Below are 27,117 nucleotides of genomic sequence, written 5' to 3'. Positions count from 1 at the left end.
GTGACGATTACTTAAGTTTCCATCAGAAATGAAGTTTGTAATGAAAATGTCATTTAATTTTACAGGCACATTGACAATGACCTTGGGCGTACTTATGAACTTGAACAATCAGCTGTCAAGTGTATGAGAGGAATCCTGTTCTGTTATATGAAACAAGCAGACAAGGTAGGGCAGGAGGGACTCGTCAGTTTCTCTGAGCTGGGGTGGGGGTGGGGGTGGGGGTGGGGGTGGAATGGATAGTCAACAGCCTTTTGTATGCCCGTAACAGTACAAAGGGGTAACAATTTTCTCATGACACAAGCTACTTTATTCTATGGTGTAATCGTTGTATTGGTTTTATCTTGATGTTCATCCAAGAACTGTCAACTGTGTGTACATGAATGTCATAACCCACAGGCCTCTTTACAGCACCATCCAAAACATACCTGCAATATTTCATTGTTTCAGCAGAAATATGTGCTCTGGCGTGTGAGAATGAGTTCTCCCTTGAATTATTTCACAAAAGGACTCCCAGACTTTTTCGTCTTTCAGAGGTGTAACATTTTGCAGTTTGTAGATATAGGTCATGAAGTGTTGACTGTGTTTGTTTGTTTGTTTGTTTGTTTGTTTGTTTGTATGATAAATGTATTTCTTTTCTCCAGTCATTCACAAGGTCAATTAAGGTCAGGGATATGATGAGCAATGATAATCTACCAAGTAACCTGGAAACTTAATTCAGGCAGCTAAACAGTAATTACAAATCTATTTTGTTGTACTTCCAGGTTGAAACATTCAAGAAAGAACAAATAGCCCAAAATGCTTTACATTCAAAATTTCAACTGGATGGGAAATATATTGAAGATCCTGACTATGAACATTTACAAATGGATGCCATTTCACTGTTTTTGTTATTCTTAGCACAAATGATACAATCTGGTCTGCAGGTAGGCTGTTTTGATATACCATTTTTGAAATATGTGCAATTTACATATCTTTGCACTAGCTGAGAATTGATGTACTTTTTACTTTAATATGAAGTAGGCAGGGCTGAATGACAAGTTTTAGAAAGAGAATATAATTCTTAGCACAAATGATACAATCTGGTCTGCAGGTAGGCTGTTTTGATACACCATTTTTGAAATATGTGCAATTTACATATATTTGCTCTTGCTGAGAATTGATGTACTTTTTGAAGCAGGCAGGGCCAAATGACAAGTTTTAGAAAGAGAATATAGTAGTACTCACTCTTTATGGCCCTCACTTCTCTTCCTAAAGCTGCTTCCGAATAGCACTCCTAGTGGCCAAACTAAATAATCTTTTGTCTTTCTGATAACGGGTAGATTTTGTATTGAATTAGCATTTACCTGGAGCAATATGACTACATTTTGACTGAGAAGTGATTTCAAATATATACATGTCAGTTATATGTCAGTTGTGCACAGCACTAAATGCCAAACAAATATTCAGAAATATAATCAAACTAGTTTTTAGAGCATGAAACTGTAATTCCAAGGTATATCTTAAAAAACTTGAATTCTTGACTTTTTTCTTTTCAGATCATTTACACAATGGATGAGGTGAACTTTGTCCAGAATCTTGTTTATTATTTGGAGAGGGCTTACAGAACACCAGACTATGGTATGTGGGAAAGAGGTAGTAAATATAACAATGGAACAATGGAACTACATTCTAGGTGGGTTCATTTTTTGAGTGAGTGTTTTTGCTAAGGTCTTAGAACCCCCATGTAAATGACATTGCAAGAACTGGTGAAATTGACACGTCAATCAATATTCACTATGTGCCACAATTATTTTTAAGTGGTGTTCATATCCAGGTGTACAAAGATATTGAACAAGTTTGCATACTGTTTCAGTTCTCTCTTAATTTAATCAATTTGTAAACAATGTTTATAATAATTGTTTTCCAGTATGTTTCACATGCAGGGAAAAAATACCCTTAACATAAAGGTCACAACAAGTCAAAGATGTGGTGACAAGGCCACTCATATTTTCCTTGGCTGAATAACAGAGAACAATATAAGTGTTTTCTCTTTTTTTTTATTTTAAGTATATTGGCTGTTGGCCTTAAATAAAGATAATGATAATAATAATATATATATACCGACAGACCTAACATAACAAATTCTGCATTACTGTTTTCAGTTCTATTGGTATGGCCAAAGCAGCCCTGGAAGTCATGAGTGGTTTTAATTTATTCGGTGAACATGGTGGTGCCTGGAACTTGACGTACGTAGACATTGATGCACACAACAGAAATAGAACAACTCTTGAAACATTACTACCAAGGGAAAGTAGCTCCAAGGTAAATTGAAAATAGTCATTTATATCAAATATATACATAAATAGCCCATTTGCCATCAGAACAAGTAAATTTTCCTATTTCATCAACTCATAAGATGTGATTATTTGTTGACAGAATACTGATGCTTCCCTGATACCGACTTTGAGTTTTCCTGCCTTTGCTGTGAGTAAAGAGGACGTAGTCAACAGAACACTTGATAAAGTGGTAAGGAAACTGAAAGGCAAATTTGGCTTCAAGAGATGTCTTCGTGATGGTTATTGCACTGTACTAGAAGACCACAATAGAAAACATTATAGACCTGCTGAGATTAAAGTAAGTATAAGACTGATCAGATGATAACATGTGACTAAGTTATGCTACATTGAGTCATGATGACCAGTGTACTGTATGATAAAAGACAAAAAAAAAAGATTGACAAAGAATGCTAAAAATGACTAACGCACCAGATTTCTTGTAAGTAATCACATAGTAAGGATAGGGGAGCACCAAACAATGGCGTGTTACAAGAAATTGTTGAGTGTCAGGGGTGTGCCAAATCAGTCACAAGGACACTGATGATTTCAAATTTCTTCATGTTTCATAGTTTTCTTGGTTTCTGCTGACTATCTTTGACATCAAAGATTTAATTATGTTTTAAATAAACCCAGTAGCTGTTTTTCTAAGCACAAGTTACTGAGAGAGCCAAAATCGTGACTTTATTTCAGAGATGTGATTTACCAGAGGTCCATACTGTATATTATAAGTCAAATATTTGGGATAAAGTGTGAACAGTGTTTAAGCATTCCATGCCAATGACAAATCTCAGGCCTTAAAGTTATAGATGTTTATTGCTTCATTACAGCTGTTTGATGGCATAGAATCTGAATGGCCTCTGTTTTATGCCTACATGATAATTGATGGCGTTGCTAAGGAAAACAAAGAACAAGTTGAGGAGTACAGAGAGCTCCTTAGGCCAATACTAAAATACTCCCCTGAAGGTCAGTATTGATTTCAGAGAATGATGACAACCGTTATGTAAAGTGTTCAGTTGAAAATATCAATACACTATATCATGTTTACTGACATACCAGTAATTTCGCAGTCAAGAGGGCATCTCAGATTTGGCAAAGTGAGGGCCAAAACTTTCGACATGGCCACTGGTCATAGAGTAATGTATGAAGCAATGAATAAAATGAGTGGGACGAATCTCCTGAGCTTTGAAAAGATTATTATGGTATTGGGTAGTCGCTAATAAAATAGTACCTGGGGAACACGGCTGAAAATGAGTGATAATTTTGTATCTGCAGTCTTATGCTATGATACTCACTAAGCCATTCTGGCCCTCACTTCTGCCCACACAATGACTTGTGAACAGCACTCCTAGTGGCAAAACCATGCCATCTTTTATGTTTCCTGTAACCAACTAGAATATGGCATAGTGTACTTACGGCATCATAGAATGATGTTGAGTTTGACTTCTTATATTGTGATTGTATATATATATATAAGGTGGGTCGTTATAAGTTTGAAATGGGGAATTTATGTGTGTATGCAAATGTAGCAAATATATTTGCATGAATTAGAATATACCACACATTTCCAGGTGCACACTATAATTATGATTGGAAACCATAGGGAAAATATAATGAACAAGGAATACAAAAGTTATTTACTTTGTCAGCTGTAAAAGAAATTCCTTTTTGTGTGTAGAGTTTGTATTCCTAATATCGCTACAAAGAAAGGTATTGGCAAATAGTTTATGGTGAAATGGTTTTCATTTTACTCTCTGTTTCAGGTCCTGTAGTACCAAAGTATTATTTTGTCCCCAAACACTGTGTTGCTGCCGAGAAAGAAAATCCAGGAAGTCAAGACAAACTGCCAAGTGAAGAAGTGTATGGTAGCAAGTTGTTTTTGTGGGGACAGTCCGTTCACTTCATATCCTGTCTTCTAGGTGAGTATTAAGGCAAGCCCATTATGCATGAGTGCTAGTGTGGTGTATTTGGGGTATTTGCACCATGTACTTGTAATGTTCTCTGTTGTCCTATTTTCATGAACAAGGAAAGTGAAAGTGCAGCAGAAAAACAGCTCAAGTAGAAGTCTTCCTTTCTTTTAATCCAAAATGTAAATTTTACTGTACTGAGAAGTTATTCTATAGAAAAGCGTTGAAGGAATGTTAAGCTGTTTTGGACAGGAATGTGTAAAAATTATGAGAAAATGTAGTCTGGATGCCAACATGGTCTCTGTGAATGGAGGTGTAAATCGTAATGATTCCGAATAGGGACTAGACTAGATTAAAGTGTAGAACTGTGTATAACTATAAGCTACAACAATCAATTGTACATGTCCAGCATTCAACTTCAAAATATACACAGCACACCTGTATGATGTATCAAGTCTGGTCACCTTTTACAACTCATTGTATCACTTACATTTGTATATATGATACATGTACTACAGTTGACAACTTGCTGAAATTCCAAGAACTTGATCCGCTGGGTAGATGCAAAGGCACTGGGTTGAAGAAGAAACAGCAAGGAAGATATGCTAATTTCAAGGTATACAAAACATCAACTCTTCTCGTAACTAGACACTATGCATAAAAAAAAGATGGCAAACTTGTAAAGTATAAAATTAATTTTCTGATCAAATGACCTTGGATGACAGTAGTTTTATACCCATGTTACAATCAATAAATAGATGTGTAGGTCCTAGCCTTATCCTTACTTTGCTTCATTCAGTGATGCACTCCGAACTATGACTGTGTGCCTTTATCAAGATTATAACATTACATTACATCAGACATGTATATGTGCCTATACATAATTAAAAACTTGTTCTTTACATATATATACACTTACCCATAGAAACCTCCCAAGGAGGTCAAATGAAAGTGAAGATGGTAAAAAAAATCAACTGAGTTTTCTGATCGTATGCCTGATGAATGAGAGATGGCAATTATATACCCATCAATAAATTGATGTGTAAATAGTAACTTTACCATGTAGAACACCTTGCATCGTTCAACGAAACACCAAAGTACAACTTCTGTGCCCTTAGCAACATCACAACTGTACACCATCCATGTGCGCACATGTCACTTTGTTTTATACCTACCCATGGAAACCTCGCAAGGATGTGTGTATCTAGACTGCTGTGCCCTTAGCAACATCACAACACTACAGTATATATGTACATGTGCATACAGGTACATGTCATAACTTTGTTTTATACATCTACCCATAGAAACCTCCCAGGGATCTGTGTATCCAGATCACATTGGTAGCAGAATCTGCACGTTTGCAATCTATTCTGGCTACATATGGAATTCCAGCTCAAACACCGATACAAGTGGAGCCATATGAAATATGGCCCCCTAGTCATCTGGTTAAGGTAAGAACCCCACAATGAAATATGCCCCCTAACTATACAAGCAAGTGTGTCTTTGTTGAGTAAAATATTACAGAAATAGTGTTATCAGAAAAGTACAAAATTAAAGTTCAGTGTCAAATTGACTCAAAGTTGAAACCTTCCTCTTTTAAATGACAGGTTTTGTACTCTGAACTTATCCATAAATCTGAGAAAGTCCCATCATATTCCCCTTCCTTTTCACACATATACAACATTTTGTATCTCTATGCAGGCCTTTGAAAGTCTTGGCGTAAACAATAAACTTGGTCTGTCAGGTCGTCCACCTAGACCCATTGGAAGTCTTGGCACCAGTAAATGTTATCGGATCATGGGTAAAACTGTGCTATGTTATCCTATTGTCTTTGATTTGACTGACTTCTACATGGCACAAGACATGTCTCTACTCATTGATGATATCAAGGTAAGGTCATTGAACTTTAACCTTAGGTCAAGGGTCAATGAAATAATCAACACCTGAATATTACACTAGACAGTTATATATTTAGTATGATTTAGGAAAAACATTTTGTGTAAATATTGTTGAACCATCTCCAAGTTTTCTATATATATTTTGTCTTTTTTTAAATTATTTTTTTATTTTATTTATTTATTTATTTATTTATTTATTTATTTATTTATTTATTTTTTTATTTATATATTGTTTTATTTATTTATTTATTTATTTTTTTATTATATTTATTCCATTTGTAATTATATATTTTTAAGGATACAGATTTGTCATGAGTTTCTAATGAATGACCTGAAGAGGCAATTTGCTTGTGTGTCACTTTAAGAAATCACATTTTGATATGAATGAATGAGGGACGGCAAGTAAGCTCCTGCAGTATGGACAGTAACAACAGTATAAATATAGACTACTATGTAATACCAATGAAAATAAACTATGTATTCAATTTCCAGTTAGATCCTTTGTATGTAGCCCTATGTCATGATCACATTCATTAGTACATTGTACTTTTTTTGTTTTTCACAGGCTCATATTGCATTCATTCGTAATGCTTGGACTTTGCATGGTAGACCAACGTTCTGTGTTATAATAAGAGAAGATCACATCTGGTACTGTCCTCTTATCATTTTATGAAGCAGTCAAATATCATGAAGGTGTACACAATTCAAACTATAAGTTCACTTATTGTGCCTGTTAGACAAACTGAAAATGTCTGTTTTCCAAAAGAACAAAAAAATTCAGACAAGTTATCAATAGGTAAATGCAGTTTTGTTCAGAAATTAAATAGTTCTGAGTTAACAGCAAATTATGAGTGTCCCTCTTGTGGTGTTTAATTGTTATTCTTTCGTTTATTTTATTTGTCTCAGTGGAAGCGCACAGGCTGAGATGCTGGATCTCTTGGCTAGTTTTAAGAGAGGAGAGTGTAATGGTATCAAAGTCAAACTAGGAAGATTACAGACCATGATAGACACTGCTATTGTAGAACCATTGGACTTTATTGGTATGGATGAACACAGAAGGTTTGTATCTATAGATGCTATTCTACATCATTTTAGTGATATCTAGGTCATTCACTTTCAAATTTCAAACACAGTCTTTGTGGTTTCATACATCTGTTTGTCCCTGGTGAAGGGGTTTCCATTACTTGATTAGCTTGAGAATTTGAACATGAAGCATTTATGCTTGACATAGTATGAGAGTTTTACTCTTACTGGTTACAGAAGTAAAAGAAAAGGAAGTACCAGCACTGTTTAATTTGATTTCCTATCAGGGTCAGGTGGTGAACACTTTACTGAACTGAACTGTACAGATGCATCCATTGGGCCGGGCCACTAGAGAGCCTAACAGTAGTGTATCTAACAGTCAGCTGTAGTTCTTTCACTGGATTTTTATAATGTTTATCTCCCTGCCAATATGTGCAATGAAGATTTTCTTAGTCTGAAATATTGCCAACCATTCTAAAATGAGAGTTCTATCTCAATTTTTTCTATTCTTTTTTTATCTATTGATGATTTAACATTGTACTAAAGCCTTTAACCTGAACACACAAAGTTGTGACCTTTGACTTGTACTTTTTGGCAACCTTTGACCCCTTCACCTGGTTGTCCAACCTTTATGAGATGTAGTGTCTAGGATTAGGGGTTCATTACTTTGTATTTATACCATCATTGCCTGACCATAACCTTATCATTATGCTATCAATACTTTTACCTTACGTTGAATGTGTCAACCTTTGACCTATGACCTCATTATGCTATCAATACCCTTTGACCTCATGCTGAGTGTTTCCATCCTTGACCTCTCACCTTAGCAGTGTAGCAACCTTTAACTTTTTATCTTGGTTTCTAATTCTTCATTTGTTTTAGAGCTGTTACCTGTGTAAGACTGTATCACACTTGCACAACTTGACACAATCTATACTTCAATGAGGGTGGGCAAGGCCGGAGGGGGGAGGGGGAGGGGGGGGGGGCTGGGCAGTACACTTTACTGAAGTGTAAATTAGGAATGACATACTTCTTCTGTTGTATTTAGTGTGAAAGAAAATCACAGAGACAATACTCCATCTTTACGTTGTACAAAAGATATGATTGCCTGCACACTGCAATAAAATGTTGATAAATTTATTTAACATGTACCTAGAAAACGGTACTTTCCACTGGATTTCATAGGAAAAACCCAGTTGTTGCGAAGTATGATTGACATCAAGTTTACAGATCTTAATTTTGAAGTTTTACAGTTTACAAACAGGATAGGACGTGATTACTGGTTATGAAAATACCCTTGTCCATTGGTCCAAGGGTTTATACCATCTCTAAACCAACTCCATCATCTTTACCTTTGACCTCATTGCTGTACTACTACTACTACTACTACTGCTATGTACATCCTGTCTAACTCTGATGCTGTCTTATATATTGCAATGGAATCAATGTGTGTACATTCTACAACAAACTAAAATTATGGATTCTTATTGTCTTTTTAGCACAAGTGAACTGAAGGGTCAGTAGTAATATAGGCATTGTGAAATGTCTGCCTCTGTGTGTGTGTGTGTGTGTGTGTGTGTGTGTGTGTGTGTGTGTGTGTGTGTGTGTGTGTGTGTGTGTGTGTGTGTGTGTGTGTGTGTATGTGTATGTGTGTGTGTGTATCTGTGTGTGTGTGTGTGTGTGTGTGTGTGTGTGTGTGTGTGTGTGTGTGTGTGTGTGTGTGTGTGTGTGTGTGTGTGTGTGCTAATTATTATGGTACTTTGTTGGGATATTACATTTGATGCTTAATTTTGTTGTTGAAAATAAAACTATGCTGATAATGACCATAGCAACTAGGAATCAAGTTGACAAAACTATGCTGATAATGACCATAGCAACTAGGAATCAAGTTGACAAAACTATGCTGATAATGACCATAGCAACTAGGAATCAAGTTGACAAAACTATGCTGATAATGACCCTAGCAACTAGGAATCAAGTTGACAAAACTATGCTGATAATGACCATAGCAACTAGGAATCTAGTTGACAAAACTATGCTGATAATGACCTTAGCAACTAGGAATCAAGTTGACAAAACTATGCTGATAATGACCATAGCAACTAGGAATCAAGTTGACAAAACTATGCTGATAATGACCTTAGCAACTAGGAATCAAGTTGACAAAACTATGCTGATAATGACCATAGCAACTAGGAATCAAGTTGACAAAACTATGCTGATAATGACCATAGCAACTGGGAATCAAGTTAACAAAACTACGCTGATAATGACCATAGCAACTAGGAATCAAGTTCAAAAATTCTCATATGATAACAATATGGCATGCATTAATTTCAGTAAAGTCAGTTGTGCTACAACACCTTTGGTGCTATTTTCTTTAAGTTTGTCACCATTTCATTCCTTTTTTTCTACCATGACTCATTCCCTTGCTGTTACTTTGACCCACTCTTATTGCTGTTTTCATTTTGGTGAGTTCTATCTCCAGATAGACAACATTTCCTTAAAGTGAATGTTACCCAGCTCACCTTTGCACTTACAAAAATGCACAATGTGCAGCCTTAGCATCTACAGAGTGGCCATCTTTAACATACCGTTGGTAACATTTTTGTATTTAGAAATTTTCTTTTGTGTACTGAGCCTAAACCTAAACCTACCAATGCATAGCATTTGTGTTCAATAATACATACTGATATTTGTAATGTATTAGTGAAACCTAGCTCTGCGTAACATAGGAACTTAGCGTGTATATGCATGGTAATTTTTATTTTGGTGTGACAAAGGAATCTGAAGACAAACATTGTCCGTTACATAAATATAATATAATATATGTAATACAAACACTTCCCACAGCTAGCAGTAGGTGTGATATCTTTGCTATGCTACCATAGATGGCGCTGTTTACCTCCAAGGTCTGTTAGCAGACCACTTGTACTCATGAGTTGATTAATATTATTACATCAATATATGTAAATGCCCACCTAACAATATAATTGTGTTGGTTTCTATGACCAAGTCTAACATATAAATCTAAACAGAGGTATTTGCAGATAGGGTGGTTACCATGGTTACAACTTACCTGCACTTGTTTGCAATGCCTGTAGTGTAGTGCAAACAGCAGTTGTTGTTGATGCTGTTTTTTTTAGATACAATAGATTTATTTTGCATGAAAACATTTTTTAAATGTGTATGATTATATTTTTTTGCAGCACGTGCATGAATTTATTCAGACGTCTAGAAGAGTTACAAGTTGGTAATGCTCCGTTAAAACAACAGCAAAGTATAAAAGGTGATAGTGTACGTGCAGCTAAACCAGACAGACAAGTGTACAATGTCAAGGTATGTCCACAACCTTTGACCTTTGACATTTCACCCTTTCATTATCTCAAACATTGTTGGTTCACTTCCATTCACTCTTGTTCCTAGATTTTAGTATACATACATATGTACCTGTATTTGATATGGCAAGCATTTTCATATACACTCAAACTTTCCAATATCTGTAGTCACAATGGTTTCTCTGGTCTCTTGTCAGAATAGTTTTTTTTTAGAGTGTATTCAGTATACGTTTGTTTGGGATTTATCCAAAAGATATGTTTCTATAGTCGTTATCCAAAATATATTTTTTGCAATGTCTAGTCCATAGACCTTCCACCAGGGTATATGGTCTAGCCAGTACATGTTTCTGTCATCTCTAGCCAGAATACATTTCTGTCATCTCTAGCCAGAATACATTTCTGTCACCTTTAACCAGAATACATTTCTGTCATCTCTACCCAGAATACATTTTTGTCATCTCTACCCAGAATACATTTCTGTCATCTCTAGCCAGAATACATTTTTGTCATCACTACCCAGAGTACATTTCTGTAATCTATACATTTTTGTCATCTCTACCCAGAATACATTTCTGTAATCTCTAGCCAGAATACATTTTTGTCATCTCTACCCAGAATACATTTCTGTCATCTCTACCCAGAATACATTTCTGTCATCTCTACCCACAATACATTTCTGTCATCTCTACCCACAATACATTTGTCATCTCTACCCAGAATACATTTCTGTAGTCTCTAGCTAGAATACATATCTGTAGTCTCCAACTAGAATATATTTCTGTAGTTGCTATCTAAAATATATTTTTGTAGTGTCTAACCAGTGTACATTTCTGTAGTCTAGCCGGAAGACATTTCTATAGACTCTAGCCAGAATATTTTTCAGACTGTATTCTTTTCCCAGAATGCTTCAGAAAATTAGTGACACTGAGGCTGCACAACAAACAATATCACAAAGGTTCCTTTTATCAACCACATTTCTCCTTCATAACATCAAATCCTTAATCACAAAATTTTGATTTCATCCTCTGTATATATCCATCCCTTCATCTTTTTATTTTCTTTCCACCATGACCTTTGACCCTGATTGCTGTCCTCTTTCTTTGGTGAGTTGGTGTAGAGAATGTAGAGGTTTTCTTTTTGTTTGTTTGTTTGTTGGTTGATTCAGTTACTATTCTGTTTTTGTTTACTCATCCTTTTCAAAATATGCATGAGAGTATCATTACGAATGAAGTATGCCTGAAATAAAATCATACTAATGACTGTTGTAAGAGAATATGTCATGATCCAGGTATGAAAAAAAGACAAAAGATTGCATAGTTTGAACACTAGGAGTGCTATACAAAAGCAAGGAAATGAGGGCCACAATAGCTGAGTGCTGTAGGCCTTCTTTTGAAAAATTTTGTATCGTTAACAAAGCTGAAATTGATAACAATTGCCGGTATGACAAGTTCAGCTTATTTGTTTGAGATGACATATACTTTAGGAACTGATATACATCAACAACTTTCTGTACTACCATGATGTGGTAGGCATCAATGAGCAAAAATGTTAGCCTTCAGTTTCCATTATGTAGTGCACCCTCTTGTGGTGCTTCTTTGAAAATAGCTGCAGAATGGGGGTAACTGGAACATGGTGTATTTAATAGAGTGAACAGATTAAACATAACAAAATAACAAGTTTGAAAAGTGGTTCTGAGTATTGCATTATTTCTGTGTTTTCTGTGAAATGCTTGATGTGTTTTACAATGTACCAGTTCTAGTAGCAGTTTGATGAACTTGAATGAAGGCAAAGTAGATTCTATAGTGTTGGTTGGTTACAGAGACTTGTATCCCTACAATTCTAGGAGAAAACCATTAAAAAAACATAGTTTGACTGATGGTCAAGAGTGTGCAAATGCTATTTGTTGTCATAACAACTAGATGCTGCAGTAAATACTGCATAGTTTTTGAGTGTACAATTTGTTGAAATGTTTTTTTTTTGCAGTTTTGTTTTTCTCAGACTTTTTGTACAATACGACATGCACAGAAATGGCAACTACGTAGACTAACAATTTTGTGCCTTTACAACAAAAAACCTATAATTATACAAGTATGTGTAAATTTGTATTCTAATGAAGGAACATCTTACAGGAATGTCTATAAGCCTGTGAAGCCGAAATCATAGTCCCTTTATCATGACCAGTGACATGGGGGTATCCAGTCAAAACGTCCCCGGGTCAAAACGTCCCCGGTTTCCATAAGTCAAAACGTCCCCGGGTCAAAACGTCCCCAGGTCAAAACGTCCCCGTCTTTCCATTTTCCTCGACCCAAACTATTTGTGTGTGAGTGTGTGTGTGTGTGTGTGTGTGTTACATTATATCCTTATTTCTTACTATTTCTTACATCACAATACAGTAATGTGACTGCGTACCCCCCTCAGGTGCCCAAAATACGTTTATGCGGCTCCCATGGATCGGCTAACACAAGTGCTAATTAGCGACACAAATGAAGAGGGCGGTAAGGTTTGAAGTCACGCGTGGCGACGCTTCAAATACTTGAATGTTGCGATTGATCAATGTATTTAGCACATCATGCAAATATAGTTAATCGTGATGAACGAAAGTAGTATGCACTGGCAAGTCGGTGAAAACTAAATTGTATCTTTCACGGTAAATCACGAACAGAAAATGGTTCGGAATATGGGCATCGATACTTGACCGTGTTTTAGGGAAGGAACGGAAACTGTTACACAGTCAAGTCTCTTGGTTAAATTTTGGTCATACCCGAGGACGTTTTGACCCGGGGACGTTTTGACCGGGGGACGTTTTGGTCATACCCGGGGACGTTTTGACCCGGGGACGTTTTGACCCGGGGACGTTATGACTGGTAAGCGACATGGGGACTGTACACATATATTACTGTCGTAGTGTGTACCTCAAAACCAATACGACATTCAGCTATTTGTTGTGAGAAACCAAAATTTGGTGTTACCCAATCCCTTACTATGTGGTGTCTCACAGAGACGTGATAATTTTGACCAGTAACAAACAATTTTGGATGTTATTATTAAAGATGGCACTCTGTTGCAACACAAGTTGAACACAGCTGACGTAATAGCCACCTTAAACAGTAATTTTTTTTTTGCATGGAAAATTTGTAGGAACTTGAGGGTAAGTCATCGTGGGAAGTTGTTCAGAAGTTAAAACTACATGCTGAAAGTCTTCGATGGCAGAGTCTCCTACTTTCTATGCTTCTCAAGAAAGAAGGTCCTCACTATTTGACAGATGGAGGTGAGATATTACTATGGAAAACACACTGTCAGCAAACTAAGACAAACACAAACTATAGGTATTATTGTTGCATGTGGAAGATTTACATAAATGGATGATAGGGGTGCCTAGGTTGTGTGTCACCTTGTCATCTAGATAGTCCCCAAAAATATACACTGGAAGATCATGGAAAGCTTAAGAAATAAAATGCTGTCTGTGTCTTTCCACGGACTGGGAAAAATTTGAGAAAAACTCACTATCAGAGATACCCACCCTGCTGTGAGAGTAATCACAGAAACTTATATCAAAGTGTTGCAACAATAGTTTTAGTGTGTGACTGTTTTAGTTAGCTGATAGCTGACATGTTGTCATCATAGTCATGTCTGTGTTGCTTTGGAAGGATACTGTCAGTAACTTTTAAAGTGTATGTTACTTTTATTCTCTATTTAAATGATATTGTTAATACAAAATTTGTGTGACCTTGTCTACTTACATGTAGTCTAATAGCTTGTACTACTAAGTATTCATATATATGACATTATGACATTATGACATTAGGAGGCAGTCATGTTTAACTGACTGGGGGGGTGGGGGTGTTTTGTTCAAGTGCTGTTTGTGAAGATAAACCCTCACCAACCAACACCCCCATCAGCTATACATGAACCCCCCCCCCCCCCCCCTTATCAAACAAAATATTAAAATCAAGCATATTCAATACACTAATATAAACATGGGTAGACACAATCTGTATGTTAATCATTCCATGATTCTTTAGAATATATCTATAGCATATATTTTCAAAACCTACAATTCTTTAGGTCAGAAGTAGGCAGTGTCAACTGGCTTGATGGACTCACTGTTTTAGTAAGATTATCAAAACTCACAAGTTCAAGTTTATTTATGTGGGCTGTCCCTTCCTTCACATTGATCACTTCGTCTTGTACAAGGCGCGTTCTGTTTCATCATAACACACCCATTACTATGAGTATCATACATTGCAGTCAATGCAGTCTCACAAAATGATTGCATTATTGGAAGTTGATGCCATGGCAACCGGTCTAGATGTATTGTGTTGCTGACCTATCACAGCTGTTAAAAGTATTATTTCATACATGACAGATAATTCATAAAATTATTACTATGGAGATTAATTTTGATTATCTATTGCTATATTTGTAGATTTAGATAATTTGCAAAAGACAAATTATAAACGAAAGTCTCACTTTGATCTTAGAATAATAACAAGACTGTGAAAATTGCTCTCAGGGGAGAGATAATTAAATGTTTATTTTGTGTTCCAGACTGTCTTCATTCCGTTTATTGTGTCTTTGGATACAACATGTAACCAGCAAAGGTTGTGTATGCACTGCCAGCACTGTGCAAAGCATAATTATGGCCAAGTCTAACCCAGACTACTTCTCCTTTTTGTACATCCATGATCACAGTGTTAGATGCAGAACCATGTTCCCTCGTACTATCTCTGACTATATGTACGCAAGGTAACCTGTCATTGTTCTTCATCAAACACGCATATAAGCTGTGGTTGTTACCCTGTGGTCGCATTGCAGATATCATGAAAACATACATACCACTGACAGGGCATGTAAATTTACCAGTAGATGTGCTATAACCATTTCCATCATTAGAATACGTTCTATCATAAACAATCCCTTGGTGACGAGGCGCCGGTTCCATGGCAGCTGTCTTGGCAACTGAGAATGCAACCCTAGGTTGTTGTTGTACCTGACCTACTTCTCCCTTGTCACCTTTGGAACCTGGTTCACCTTGACCTCCCATTGACCCTTTATCACCTTTGATCCCCATTTGACCTTTGACACCAACTCCTCCCTGTCCAACATCACCCTTGTCTCCCATTGGTCCTGGTTTACCTGTGGTTCCTTTCTGACCTGGTTGACCTACTTCTCCCATGTCACCTTTAGGACCTGGTTGACCTTGACCTCCCATTGACCCTTTATCACCTTTGATTCCCATTTGACCTTTGACACCAACTCCTCCCTGTCCAACATCACCCTTGTCTCCCATTGGTCCTGGTTTACCTGTGGTTCCTTTCTGACCTGGTTGACCTACTTCTCCCATGTCACCTTTAGGACCTGGTAGACCTTGACCTCCCATTGACCCTTTATCACCTTTGATTCCCATTTGACCTTTGGCACCATCTCCTCCCGATCCAACATCACCTTTGTCTCCCTTTGGTCCTGGTTTACCTGTGGTTCCTTTCTGACCTGGTTGACCTCTTGACCCAAGATCACTCCTGTCACCCTTCTCGCCTTTCTCACCAGGCATGCCATCCAAACCATTGGCTCCCTTTAGCCCTACAGGACCTTGTAAACCATTGTTTCCCTTTGCACCCGGAAGCCCCGGTGAACCACTGTCTCCTTTTGGACCTATAGTACCCTGTAATCCATTAGTTCCTGGAACACCTAATGGAATATAATAATGAAGTGATTGATTGTCTAGCAAATGTCATTTTCAGACCGGACATTCCATTGAGATTACGTTAAGCTGTGGGTTGGGCCATATATGCATATATATATACTTTAATATATTCAATCTCTGCATGCAGGTGTTGACAAACACATTTACGTCATTACTATGTCTTATCGGTTTATGGTAATTGTGAGTTTGATGAGTGTGTAGACGTTGTCCTTCACACATTTCAGTTAACGCATTGGTGGTTATTTTTACAAGCCCCTCCTTAAGATGAATATGCATGAAAAATTAGCCATTGTCCTCTGTTTGTGCTTGTCGCTAATGCAGTTCTCTGATTGGGAGTTATTTATATCCTGATGACATTTGCTAGACCTGGATGTTCCATCCTCGATAGCGATGTTCGGTCATGTGTCGTATTGTATCGGAAGAACACCCGAGGTCTAGCAGATAGACTATCTAATCACCTGCACAGTGTATCTGTTAGTGTCCTACATTGTGCCACATACAGTAGAACACTAAGCTACCCATTACCTAAACACCTGTGATAAGTGATTGCATGAGTGTAGTCAATGATGAATCTTTTTAGTCTACCACCCATACTACTTAAAATATACCAATCAATCCTTTACATGTACGTATATACAGTAACTTACAAAATTTGCTATAACAACGCATGTAAAACGTTGATGGAATACATATATACTCTATGGTTAGACCATCTTTTGAAACTGTTTTGTTAGATAATTATAATGACTTACTAGTAATGTTGTACAGCAATGAACCACCTATGGTAAACATATTTGTGGAGCAATACACACATTATGGTGCAATATATCAAATCAAATTGATTTCTGGGTCAGCACCCAAAAATCAGCACCTCATTGAATCATGATTTCAACTTATTACTATACTACTTATAGATAAAATTGACCTGTATTTGACATATATAATTGTTATTTTAAGAATTTTTAGTAAATATATTGTTGGTTGTCTGATTGAAAAAATAATACCCCTGTTACAGCTGGTGCAGCTTCAGTGAATAAGATTTAAATTGATTTAGAATTACCTGGGATACCAGGAATTCCATTTCCACAGCGTTGAGATACATCAGTCTGAGTGCCTTCATTTTGTTGCTGGGCAACAGTCAGTGAAAGTTGGATAATACAGACTGCAATACAGTACTGTACAATCCGTTGTAATACGTTGATCTTCATTGTTTACTTCTGTGTGAAAATAAAGGGAAAATAATGTAAAATAATTTATTTTGGAAGTTTTTAGAAGATATGAATGAATGTTTGAACAGACGTGTTTTTAGTTTGCTCCGGAAAATATTCAGATTTGATGCTTGTCTTGCAGTGTTGTACTAGTATACAGTATACAGCAAATTTCACAATACCGTTCAGCTTTTGTGGCAACCATGCAGAAACCAATAAGAAACTGGACATGCTACACTTTAAGATAGTAAGATTGAGTGAATACTGTTTCTTGCTACATTTTGTCTAAGTGACATGAACTACACATGCCACCATCCACCGTACAGACAAATGAACACCACAAAGAACATTTTACACACCCTTCATCAGGTATTTGATACTAAGAAAAACATTGGAGCCCAAATGTCTGCATGGAGTTGCAATATATTGAAATGGTTTATTTCATTTTGACTCCAATGTAGCAAAAAATGCGATCTTCTTATTGGAGTGTTGCATATGCAGTTTCTTGTTGGTTTCCGCGTGGTTGTATCAAACAGAAAAGCTGAATGGTGTTGTGAAATTTGCTGTAAATACATTGAAGAAACCAATAACTGGTCTATGGAAGCGGAGGGCAAAACACTTAGTTGCACTACATAGATGCCTTGAAGACATCCACTGTCAAAAAAATGAGTTTCCGAAAATTTCTATATTTGAGTGAATTATTTGAAAGCAGCTGGAGTTATTTGTTGTGTACTTTTCCACAGGGTTGAATTCTAAAAACTTTAGGAGTATAGTTTGAAAAAAGCAAGTCCCCAGTCTCCATGTTCATGAAAGCAGCAGCAGTACTATATGATGTGAAAAGGGTCAACATCAAAATGATCAAATAACTTTTTGCATTATTGTGCAAGCATTAACAACTTAGTGGTCAGATCTTACAAGTAAATGAACAGTATCAGTGATGAAACCTGACAGTTACTGTAAACATCTCTCAAAACTAGTGAATTTATAGTAATACTAATAACACTTGGTGGATAAGTAAAATTTATGTACCTTACCTTAGAGAAAATGTTGACCAATTCAACAGAAATATGAGAACTTGTAAACTGATTTGGAAGATGTAGAGATGTCAGAACTCACAGCAGAAATCTTTAACTAATTCAGCAGAGATGCCAGAATTTACAGACCAAAACAACAGAGATGCTGTCAAACAAATCAGTGATAGGCTAGCTGTTTCTACATACATGTACTGGTACTAGCATTCAGTCCAGAATGAAGCTACAGCATTGCGTCTGTCTATATATACACACAGACCAAATTACAAAGTGGATCTTAACAGAAACATTTGTGGAATAAACACTTTACCAGGGATTGTTTTTTTCTTTTAGTAAGTTGAGTCCTTGATGTCGTGGGAAACTTGTAAGACTGACAAACTCATCCTTAAACAGTTGTGAGAATGTGACCAACTCAATAGATGTGAGAACGGGATGACCGCAATTCAATAATGGTGTCAGAACATGCAGATACAGATGTTAACCAGCTGTTTCTCTATAGTTCAATGTACCCCAGTGGTGTAGAACTGTGCCAAATTGATGTTTATATACACAGCATTGCTTCCTTGTATTCACTGACAAAATCTATCAGTTCTAATGGTATCACTTTTCCTTCTAACCATATTATAGCCACAAAGTGGTGCTTAACAACTGATTTCAGATATCTGTGGATTAATTTGATGTTTTACAAGGAGTTATTTATTTTCGGAAGTTTTTCAAAGGTCATGGATGATGTCATGGGAAAGTTATCACAAACACCCCTTTACAGTACAGATGAGAGAAATAAACTTTTCAAAGCTAGAATTATTTAGTGTGGTGGTGGACTTTTGAAATGGTCCTTCCTCAATATTTCATGTCAAGAAAAAATGGCATTTTCAACTAGTTCAGTGTAAAATGTTCTGTCTCTTTTGTTTTGATGATGTAACTTTCACATGTTTGATGATCTTGGATGCCCTCACACAGATTCTTTTGAAATTGGGTGCAAATTGGGTAACTGGTATACAAAGTATTGTACGTATTATAGTATAACCTACTCATACCATGGGAAAGAATACATTGAAAACTGTGAGATCATACAGTCAACATTTAAATGTCTGTCTGAAACATTGACCAAGATTTACAAAACCAACAGTCAATTCGATTCAATTCAAAACCTTTATTGTCCATTAAATGAAAACATGTGTAATGGAAAATTTCCTTTTTGGCATCTCAGAAAATCCAATATACAAATAAAATGCTATCACAGACAACACACATCCAAACAGACAAATGTACAATAATACTACCTAGATCTATAAAATATATGCAAGACTAAAATCTGATCTAGTCTGTAAGGTACACTGTGACAGAGCGCCCTCACACATCAGTGAGAGGAGGCCAGTGAGGATGGCATAATACAATATATTTTACAGTCTATAGTCTCTCCATATACATTCATATTTGTAGCATCTGTCTCGCCAGTAATGCTTATTGCAAAACTACTACAATAGTTTTAAAAAAAAGGTCACATGATGATGTATTTTTCAGATGTTGCCTATCATAGTATGTGTTTTCAATAGTCTCTAAATAGTAAATACTGATAACTATATCATCTTAAAAACGTTGCAGGTACTGTGGCAGACAGATTGGAAAAACTGTATCGCAAAGCAGGTGTAATGAAAGAATGGTCAACTGTAAGATTCTGTGCCAGTCTTCTTAATAAGGTTGTTGATAGTCTGGCTCCAGGAATAACTACAATCTTGGTCAGAGGAAAATTGGTAAGTTTTTAGTTCATTATGAGCATGGTAAAATGTCTCTGTCTGTCTGTTTGTTTGTTTGTTTGTTTGTCTGTCTGTCTGTCTGTCTGTCTGTCTGTCTGTCTGTCTGTCTGTCTGTCTGTCTGTCTGTCTTTCTGCCTGCCTGCCTGCCTGCCTGCCTGCCTGCCTGCCTGTCTGTCTGTCTGTCTGTCTGTCTGTCTGTCTGTCTGTCTGTCTTTCTGTGCAGTTGTGTATCAGAGGACTGATTGAATCATAAGCTCCAAGTTGGTATAGAGTAATAAAAAACAACAGTATTTATACCTTGTGAACACAAGAGGGCAGGCTTCAATTGGTATATCTCATTCCACAATGGTAGGCATGGAAACAGATGGACCAATACTTGACAAATCAAGACGTGGTATTAATTTTGTGGAGTGATTTCTTTGTGGGTCTACTTCAGAAAATTTTCAAATTAAAATGATTACATGTATGTATATTTAGTTAGAAAGACTTTGGAGATATCCAATATTTGAATTGATTGTATAAATATTAACATGATATAGGTAACAGTAGGGTCATTTGGTCACGAAGAGGAGATCATTTCAAAGCCACTGACCCCTAACGAACTGATACAGATTATTTACAACAAGTGTGGTCCCTATGATATGAGGGAATGTGTGTTGCAGCAAGAACTCATCATTGATTTGGCCAAAATGATGCAGTCACAGCCGCAGCTATTTGACGGTATGCTGAAGATAAGAGTTGGGTAAGAGAATCATTCGCTAAACTTTTACCAGTGTCTTTTTTTAAGGGCGGTATTAAAGAAGGTATTAAAAACTTACCTGAGTTCCCCAGTCATTTTACCCGGGTTCCCCACCAAAATTATATTACAGTATATGGAATCTATGCCAGGTTGACCAACTTTACCCCTGTCTGTTGCTGGGGTTCCCACACCTTAGCGAAAACACTGTTTACATCATACAAGTGAAGAAAGAAAGTTCTAATCACAGAGACAAAAACTTGTTGGAAATATTTCGAAGTTGATAAACAAAAACATCCTATTTGAAATATTCTGAATTTTAATTTAAAGACAGCAACAATCTCTGAGTCAGTATGTTTATTGTCAGTATTATTTTTCATTTACTTGAAGACTGAAATGTTATATTGTGGTTTTTTACTTCTCTTCACAGTTGGATTATTCATGCCATGAAAGCAGAATTACAAATTAACAACCCCGACTCTCCAGTAAGTACTCTTTATTGTTATTTTAATGTAGCAGTGAGTATACTTGCATTGGTGGATGTGCATACTCATGTTATTTACACTGCAGTGCAATACCAAAAACATTGGTACTAGTATGCATGTGTTCTGGCAATGAAATAAAATCACATTCATGTACAGAAGTATATGCCAGCACAATTTGCTGTTTTGGATAAACTTGTGTAATGATAAAGATCCCCCCCCCCCCCCCCCCCCCCCCCCATGATGCATAAGTGCCAGTCTGGGTACTTGAGTGTATTTGCATTCATGCTTTTTGTTTTGGTTAGCTGCCCTTTCACTTGCTAGTCATGGAAAAAAAATGGCCTTAGAGAACACCACACGCGCTCATGCAAATTCCCAAAGTACACCACACTTACACTTGCACATCATGGGGTTCTGTCACACCATAGATGTTATGTTTCTTCTGAATCATGAATTATACACATCTTACATGCAAAAATGTATGTCTATTCATGACCATCGTCAATAGGGGACTTGCCATGCAGACTGAGCATGCTCAGATGCAAAGGACTATGGGATTATCTGTAGTTATTGTAGTACCTCATCTGGAGTTATGGATAGAATAAATCTCCTACAATGGTCAGGGTAGGGTAACCATGACTACATCATTTGTGGTTACTACACAAACAATGAAACAATATTGTTTACAATGCTGATTGATTCATATTTATGATATCTCCCATGATGCATCATTCAGGATATTCAAGATGACAGGTTCCCTATTTGAACCTAAAGTTGGTGTGAGATTTCCTTGACAACATTTCACTCTTTTAACATAAACATATTTTGGAATTGGTTTCCACTGTCTATCCATATGTCCCATCCTGCTATGTCTCTCACATGCACAGACCACATTTCATTCAAACTTAGCACAGAGGTGACATACTGATACCATAGTCCCTTACTTTCCTGACTCTTCACTGACTGTAGAACCTATGGTGTTTCCTTGGCAACTGATGTACATGTACTTATATTTTGTATTTTTCATTTCAAAATTTCTTATTCTTTGTTGAACAAAATGTGTGAATAAGTAAATATTTGAACTGTTAATACAGACATTGATCAAATAATCAATTTTATCTCAAAATTATTGGTTTTCCTTTATCTCAAGTATCATTATGAAATTTCTTTCAGGTCACAGTTCATGACCTTTCACCTACTCAAGTCAAAGATCTTCTGCACAAAGTATTGAGTTCAGATACAACTGACAGCCCTGTGACTGTAAGGAGTTGGTTACAGGATCGTCAGAGAGATGGCGCCCTCAATCGAAACCCACCAGGATTCTATGATAAAGGTTGGTAGTTTGTTCAAATATGTTTGTCAATTTAGGAAAGAGTATATGTTCCATCCTTCTGTGTATGTGTCCATCTGTATCTGTTTGTATCTCTCCATATCTTCATATGCATGAGTCAATTTCATTCAAATATTGTACAAAGGTGACACACATTACTTTTGTGACTGTATCAAATTTGACCAAATTTTCTGTTGCAGTGTGGGAGATCCTTGAGCGTACCAAGGGTGGTATGATAATTGCCGGATATATGCTTCCTCAGCATCCAACCATATCAGATATGACAAAGAATGAACTCAACTTTGCCAAGAAAGTAGAAGATATGTTGGGAAGTGTGGCAGAACCTGAATACAGACAGATGATGGTAGAGGTAAAGTTCACAATTCACATGTGATTTCTGTTACTTTTTAGCCTCTGTTGTACAGGGCACTTCCCATCAATCTTTTTACCTTCCGCAAGGGGGGGTATTGTGGTTATGTTTGTCTGTCTCTCGGTGTCATCATTTTCTAAAACTTAGCTGGCTCAATTCAAACAAAATTTGGTACAGTTACATTCTTGATGATATCATTTATGTGTATTACATTGTCTTACATGTTCATTTGCATAATGATGACATCATGTATATTACACATATCATTTGCATATTATCTATATTATATCACATTGTATAACATTGTATCTATTTACAGTTATTGGTGGTTGTGTCAACCATACTAAACAGAAATCCAGAGTTAGAATTCCAGAACACTGTGGACATGGATCAGGTAAGTAACAAAACTTACAGTACCTCAAAATATATTACAACCATTGCAGCTAGCTTTTAATTCCTAGATGTTTGTTTCTGTTTGTTTGTTTGTTTGTTTATTTGTTTGTTTGTTTGTTTGTTTGTCTGTGTGTCTGTCTGTTTGTTTGTCTGTTTCCTTGTTTGTATGTTTATTTGTGAGTTTGTTTGTTTTCTTCGATCTGGATGATACTTTACCTGTGGCAGTCATTTGACAGGGCTGACAAGAGATGGTTTATCAGTCTAAGAATCGGTTCTGATATCAAAAACGTAATATCACACTTTGCGCACTTTGACAGACATTTCAAGTGTGACAGAAATACAAAGTAATGGATGATGTCTTGACTTAAATCTGTCTGGTTTCAGCTTTTGAAAGAAGCATTTGAAGATTTCCAGAGAACACAGAGTGAGCTAGAACAAGAGGAAAAGAAGGACACCATGCAGGCATTTTACAACACCCCACCCTATGCTAAACGAGGAACGGCTAGTTACATGGCTAAGGCAGTCACACATAGATTACTGGAAGGTGATGTACAGGTTGATGCAACAGAGCCGTGCTCTGTGTCATAGAGGTCCACTCTTGATACCAAGATAATTGTCCATGGATAGCACACACAGTGCTGATAATAAGAGAGGAGGATTTACTCTGTCGATGTAAACAAATTATCGCTCTTTATAAACAAATAAATATGAGTTGTTTGACTAAGTATTTTTGATGTAGATGGCACCCCTATGTGTTAGAGGACAAATGAACATAGGATGAACATTTGGGTTAAAAAAACAGTTGATGGGTAAAGTTACAGAAATAGTTGTGATAATATCATATTTACCACTGTGACAGTATCTTTGTCTTGAAAAATATTTAAAAAAGTATGAAGAGAAAAGATTTGTGGTAAATGTGATGTCATCATCAGAGGTTTTCCCATAAACCCTTGCTGGAAGTCTCCAAAATGGCCAAACACATGTCAAGTGCAGTAAGGTTTCTTTATAAGATTACAAAGTTGAGTAAGTTACCAAGGTGGTATTTTATCACTAAAATCACATGCAAGTTTATAACAGTAATCAATACAAGTGTACTGAAGGCCAAAATAAGTCTGACTGGACTTTTGAAAAACATCTATATGGTTTCTTTGTTTGTGTAGAGTTGAACTTTGATGACATCTACAGAGCAACTGCTACACTATCATTGCCAGCACTGTATATTATAGTCTTTATAAAGAGGCAATATGACATCTGTAACAACCCTACAAACTATTCACTAAGGTACATTTGCATGAGAGCAGATTTACTCACATCTGCTCTAGAACAACAAATAAGAGATCTGACCATCTGAAAATCAAGACAGGGCTCCAGATTTGTGATAGTCGAGGACACATAGACTACTAAACATCAGATCTAGAGTACCACGTTAGCAGTAGTCCAGGACACATAGACTACTAAACATTGTATCTAGACTACCAAATTAGCAGTAGTCCAGGGCACATACATGTAGACCACTAAATATCTGATCTAGAGTACCGCTTTATAGGGTAGTAGTCTATTAGACCAATGAAAATCAATAGAAAACAGTAGCTGAAATAGTTCACTTGGATAAATTTGACAACCAAGCGTAGATGGTAGTTAAATTGAAGCCCTTCAACATACATGTACAGAGTCCTAGCTCCCCATAAACAGTCTGATATTTCTAGAAGAACTTCAAAAGACTTTGTCCTTGTATATGAGGAGTATTAGCACTGGGTGACAGTCCGACACTTCCAAGAAATTGTGAATGTGTGTAAACAGTTTTGGTTTGCTGTTATTCACTTTTGTACATTTTGAATTGTTCTGTGAAGAGAAATAGTGGATAGTCCACATAGGCTATAAAGCATGGATTTGAAGTTTGATTTTGTGAATGGAATTTGAAGTCTGTCTGTCTGTCTGAGGAGGCAAATATCCTCTGTTTTAATAAGTGACACAGGAGTGTTTCTATTTTGTATTATATGTACATTACAGAGTTATCAATAGTTTTGAGTTTGATGTTAATTTTTCTGTGGTGGTGCTGTACATGACATAGCATTATATAAAAACTGTAATTTATTTGATAATGATAACTAATAGTAATAGTGCTGGTGCACATTTATGACGTGCCTCCCACAATGAATATCATGGTCGTAGTGCTGTACAGTTATTACCCCAGGCATGGACCTATATCAGCACAATCTTGGGGAGCATACAATCCACTGCAGCCTCTAATATAGTATAGGACTACAGCATTCACATAGCTGCCTGTGTCCTATCAGGTCCCCAATTATAGAGTTGGGTTGACTGGTGCACAGTCATGGTTCAAATTAAAAATAGTGGCTGTCAAAGAAAGTTTTGTGGTACAATGAACATTGAATTTCTTTGCATGTGTGTTTTATCTCATTGATGATGTTGTACAACACAGGATGAAAACCACTCAATGGTTTAGGAAAATCAACGAAGTAAAGTTATATTTAGATAACTAATACATATTCAAAGTGCTGAACAAATCTAATTTTAGTACAGAAAACAGAGGCTGTTGTAAAGTTACTCTGACGTTTAAAGACCCATATCAGATTAAGATTTCAATAGATTTGGATGGAAATGGTTGTCTGGCAGACCTATTATGATTCCGGACAAACTTATAACCCCATGGAATCCTTATGGTTTCACTCAGATAGTACTGATGCCAGGACATGGGATTCAAAAATTGGGCTTTAAAGACCCAGCCAGTCTGTAAGGTACGCTGTGATGGGGCACCCTCACACATCACCCAACCCCTCCTACAGTCGGATGAGAGGAGGCCAGTGAGGGCAGACTGGCACAACATATCTTACAGTCTAAGACCCAATGCTCATTAAGCCTTTAATGACTTGGTTTCTGTAACTCTGTATAATTACACCCTATGTTTCTGTGTCTGTATCATAGACATACAAGCACCAATACTGGTTGTCACATACGTAGGGTGTAAGGCTAATGTTACTAAAAGGGCTAAGATTAACATTTGAGTGTGGAAAACAGTTGTCTGACAGAGCTATGCTTAAAAATCAGTCCAAAACAAAAGAACAATCCTTATGGCTCTACTAATAAGATTACACTCAGCGAGCACATGGGATTGAAACATTGGACTTTAAGTGGGTGATATTACACGTTTTCCCCTTGTGCATGGTATTACATAGGATACATAAATGTTGTGGACTCATTACAAAAGACATGCACACTTTGAAATTTATTTGAGGTTCTAGAACTGCACTAAGTATATATCAGGTAAAAAAAATGAGACAAATTGCATGTACATGAAGTATTTATTATCTTTTTACAATTTTTGCAAAAACATGCAGAGTGTTATCATAATTTACAGTACTATTTAACAGTGCATAGTATTCTTTATTGCAGTAAACTATTCTGTATTTTGTATTGAAATAAACATTTTAACCAAACACTTTTTGTCGTTAAGTCGATTTTCTTCATCATACACTCTTAATTTGCCATGGGTGGATTTCATGGTTTCATCATGTTATACAACCAAGATCAACGTTGTGTGGAAAGTGAATTCTATGCAATGTCATTATAATTAAGTAAACCAAAAGACTATTTTTTTCTCTGTGAA

General features: G+C 36.5%; 2 protein-coding genes across 5 annotated transcripts in view; one reads left to right on the top strand and one right to left on the bottom strand.

Moving 5' to 3' along the window:
• LOC144437221 (phosphorylase b kinase regulatory subunit beta-like) overlaps positions 1-26,930 on the top strand; it is a 28,733-nt gene extending 1,803 nt beyond the window's left edge. The window contains exons 3-23 of one of the 4 annotated variants that reach the window (XM_078126118.1): positions 66-165; positions 762-923; positions 1,536-1,672; positions 2,142-2,301; positions 2,416-2,613; positions 3,143-3,278; positions 4,076-4,231; positions 4,738-4,835; positions 5,524-5,670; positions 5,921-6,109; positions 6,683-6,765; positions 7,024-7,176; positions 10,371-10,479; positions 13,617-13,746; positions 20,027-20,175; positions 20,718-20,920; positions 21,345-21,399; positions 22,570-22,729; positions 22,927-23,096; positions 23,416-23,490; positions 23,874-26,930. In XM_078126118.1, the coding sequence (XP_077982244.1) occupies positions 66-165; positions 762-923; positions 1,536-1,672; positions 2,142-2,301; positions 2,416-2,613; positions 3,143-3,278; positions 4,076-4,231; positions 4,738-4,835; positions 5,524-5,670; positions 5,921-6,109; positions 6,683-6,765; positions 7,024-7,176; positions 10,371-10,479; positions 13,617-13,746; positions 20,027-20,175; positions 20,718-20,920; positions 21,345-21,399; positions 22,570-22,729; positions 22,927-23,096; positions 23,416-23,490; positions 23,874-24,077 (2,974 nt within the window). In that variant the 3' untranslated portion in view covers positions 24,078-26,930. Of the gene's footprint in view, positions 1-65; positions 166-761; positions 924-1,064; positions 1,091-1,535; positions 1,673-2,141; positions 2,302-2,415; positions 2,614-3,142; positions 3,279-4,075; positions 4,232-4,737; positions 4,836-5,523; positions 5,671-5,920; positions 6,110-6,682; positions 6,766-7,023; positions 7,177-10,349; positions 10,480-13,616; positions 13,747-20,026; positions 20,176-20,717; positions 20,921-21,344; positions 21,400-22,569; positions 22,730-22,926; positions 23,097-23,415; positions 23,491-23,873 lie in introns of those variants that run through there. The other 3 variants (XM_078126117.1, XM_078126116.1, XM_078126119.1) reach the window with 3 other exon arrangements.
• LOC144437294 (uncharacterized) lies at positions 14,454-18,603 on the bottom strand. The gene is made up of 3 exons (XM_078126218.1): positions 18,425-18,603; positions 17,243-17,399; positions 14,454-16,166 (listed from the first exon to the last, which is right to left on the bottom strand). The coding sequence occupies exons 2-3, from the start codon at positions 17,388-17,390 to the stop codon at positions 15,043-15,045; spliced, it is 1,272 nt and encodes a 423-aa protein (XP_077982344.1). The 5' UTR covers positions 17,391-17,399; positions 18,425-18,603; the 3' UTR covers positions 14,454-15,042.
• Positions 26,931-27,117: the final 187 nt, after the last annotated feature.

The sequence above is a fragment of the Glandiceps talaboti genome, chromosome 7 (genome assembly GCF_964340395.1).
Source record: "Glandiceps talaboti chromosome 7, keGlaTala1.1, whole genome shotgun sequence".
In the NCBI taxonomy this organism is placed as follows: domain Eukaryota; kingdom Metazoa; phylum Hemichordata; class Enteropneusta; family Spengelidae; genus Glandiceps; species Glandiceps talaboti.
This window is presented reverse-complemented; position numbering and strand designations above follow the sequence as displayed.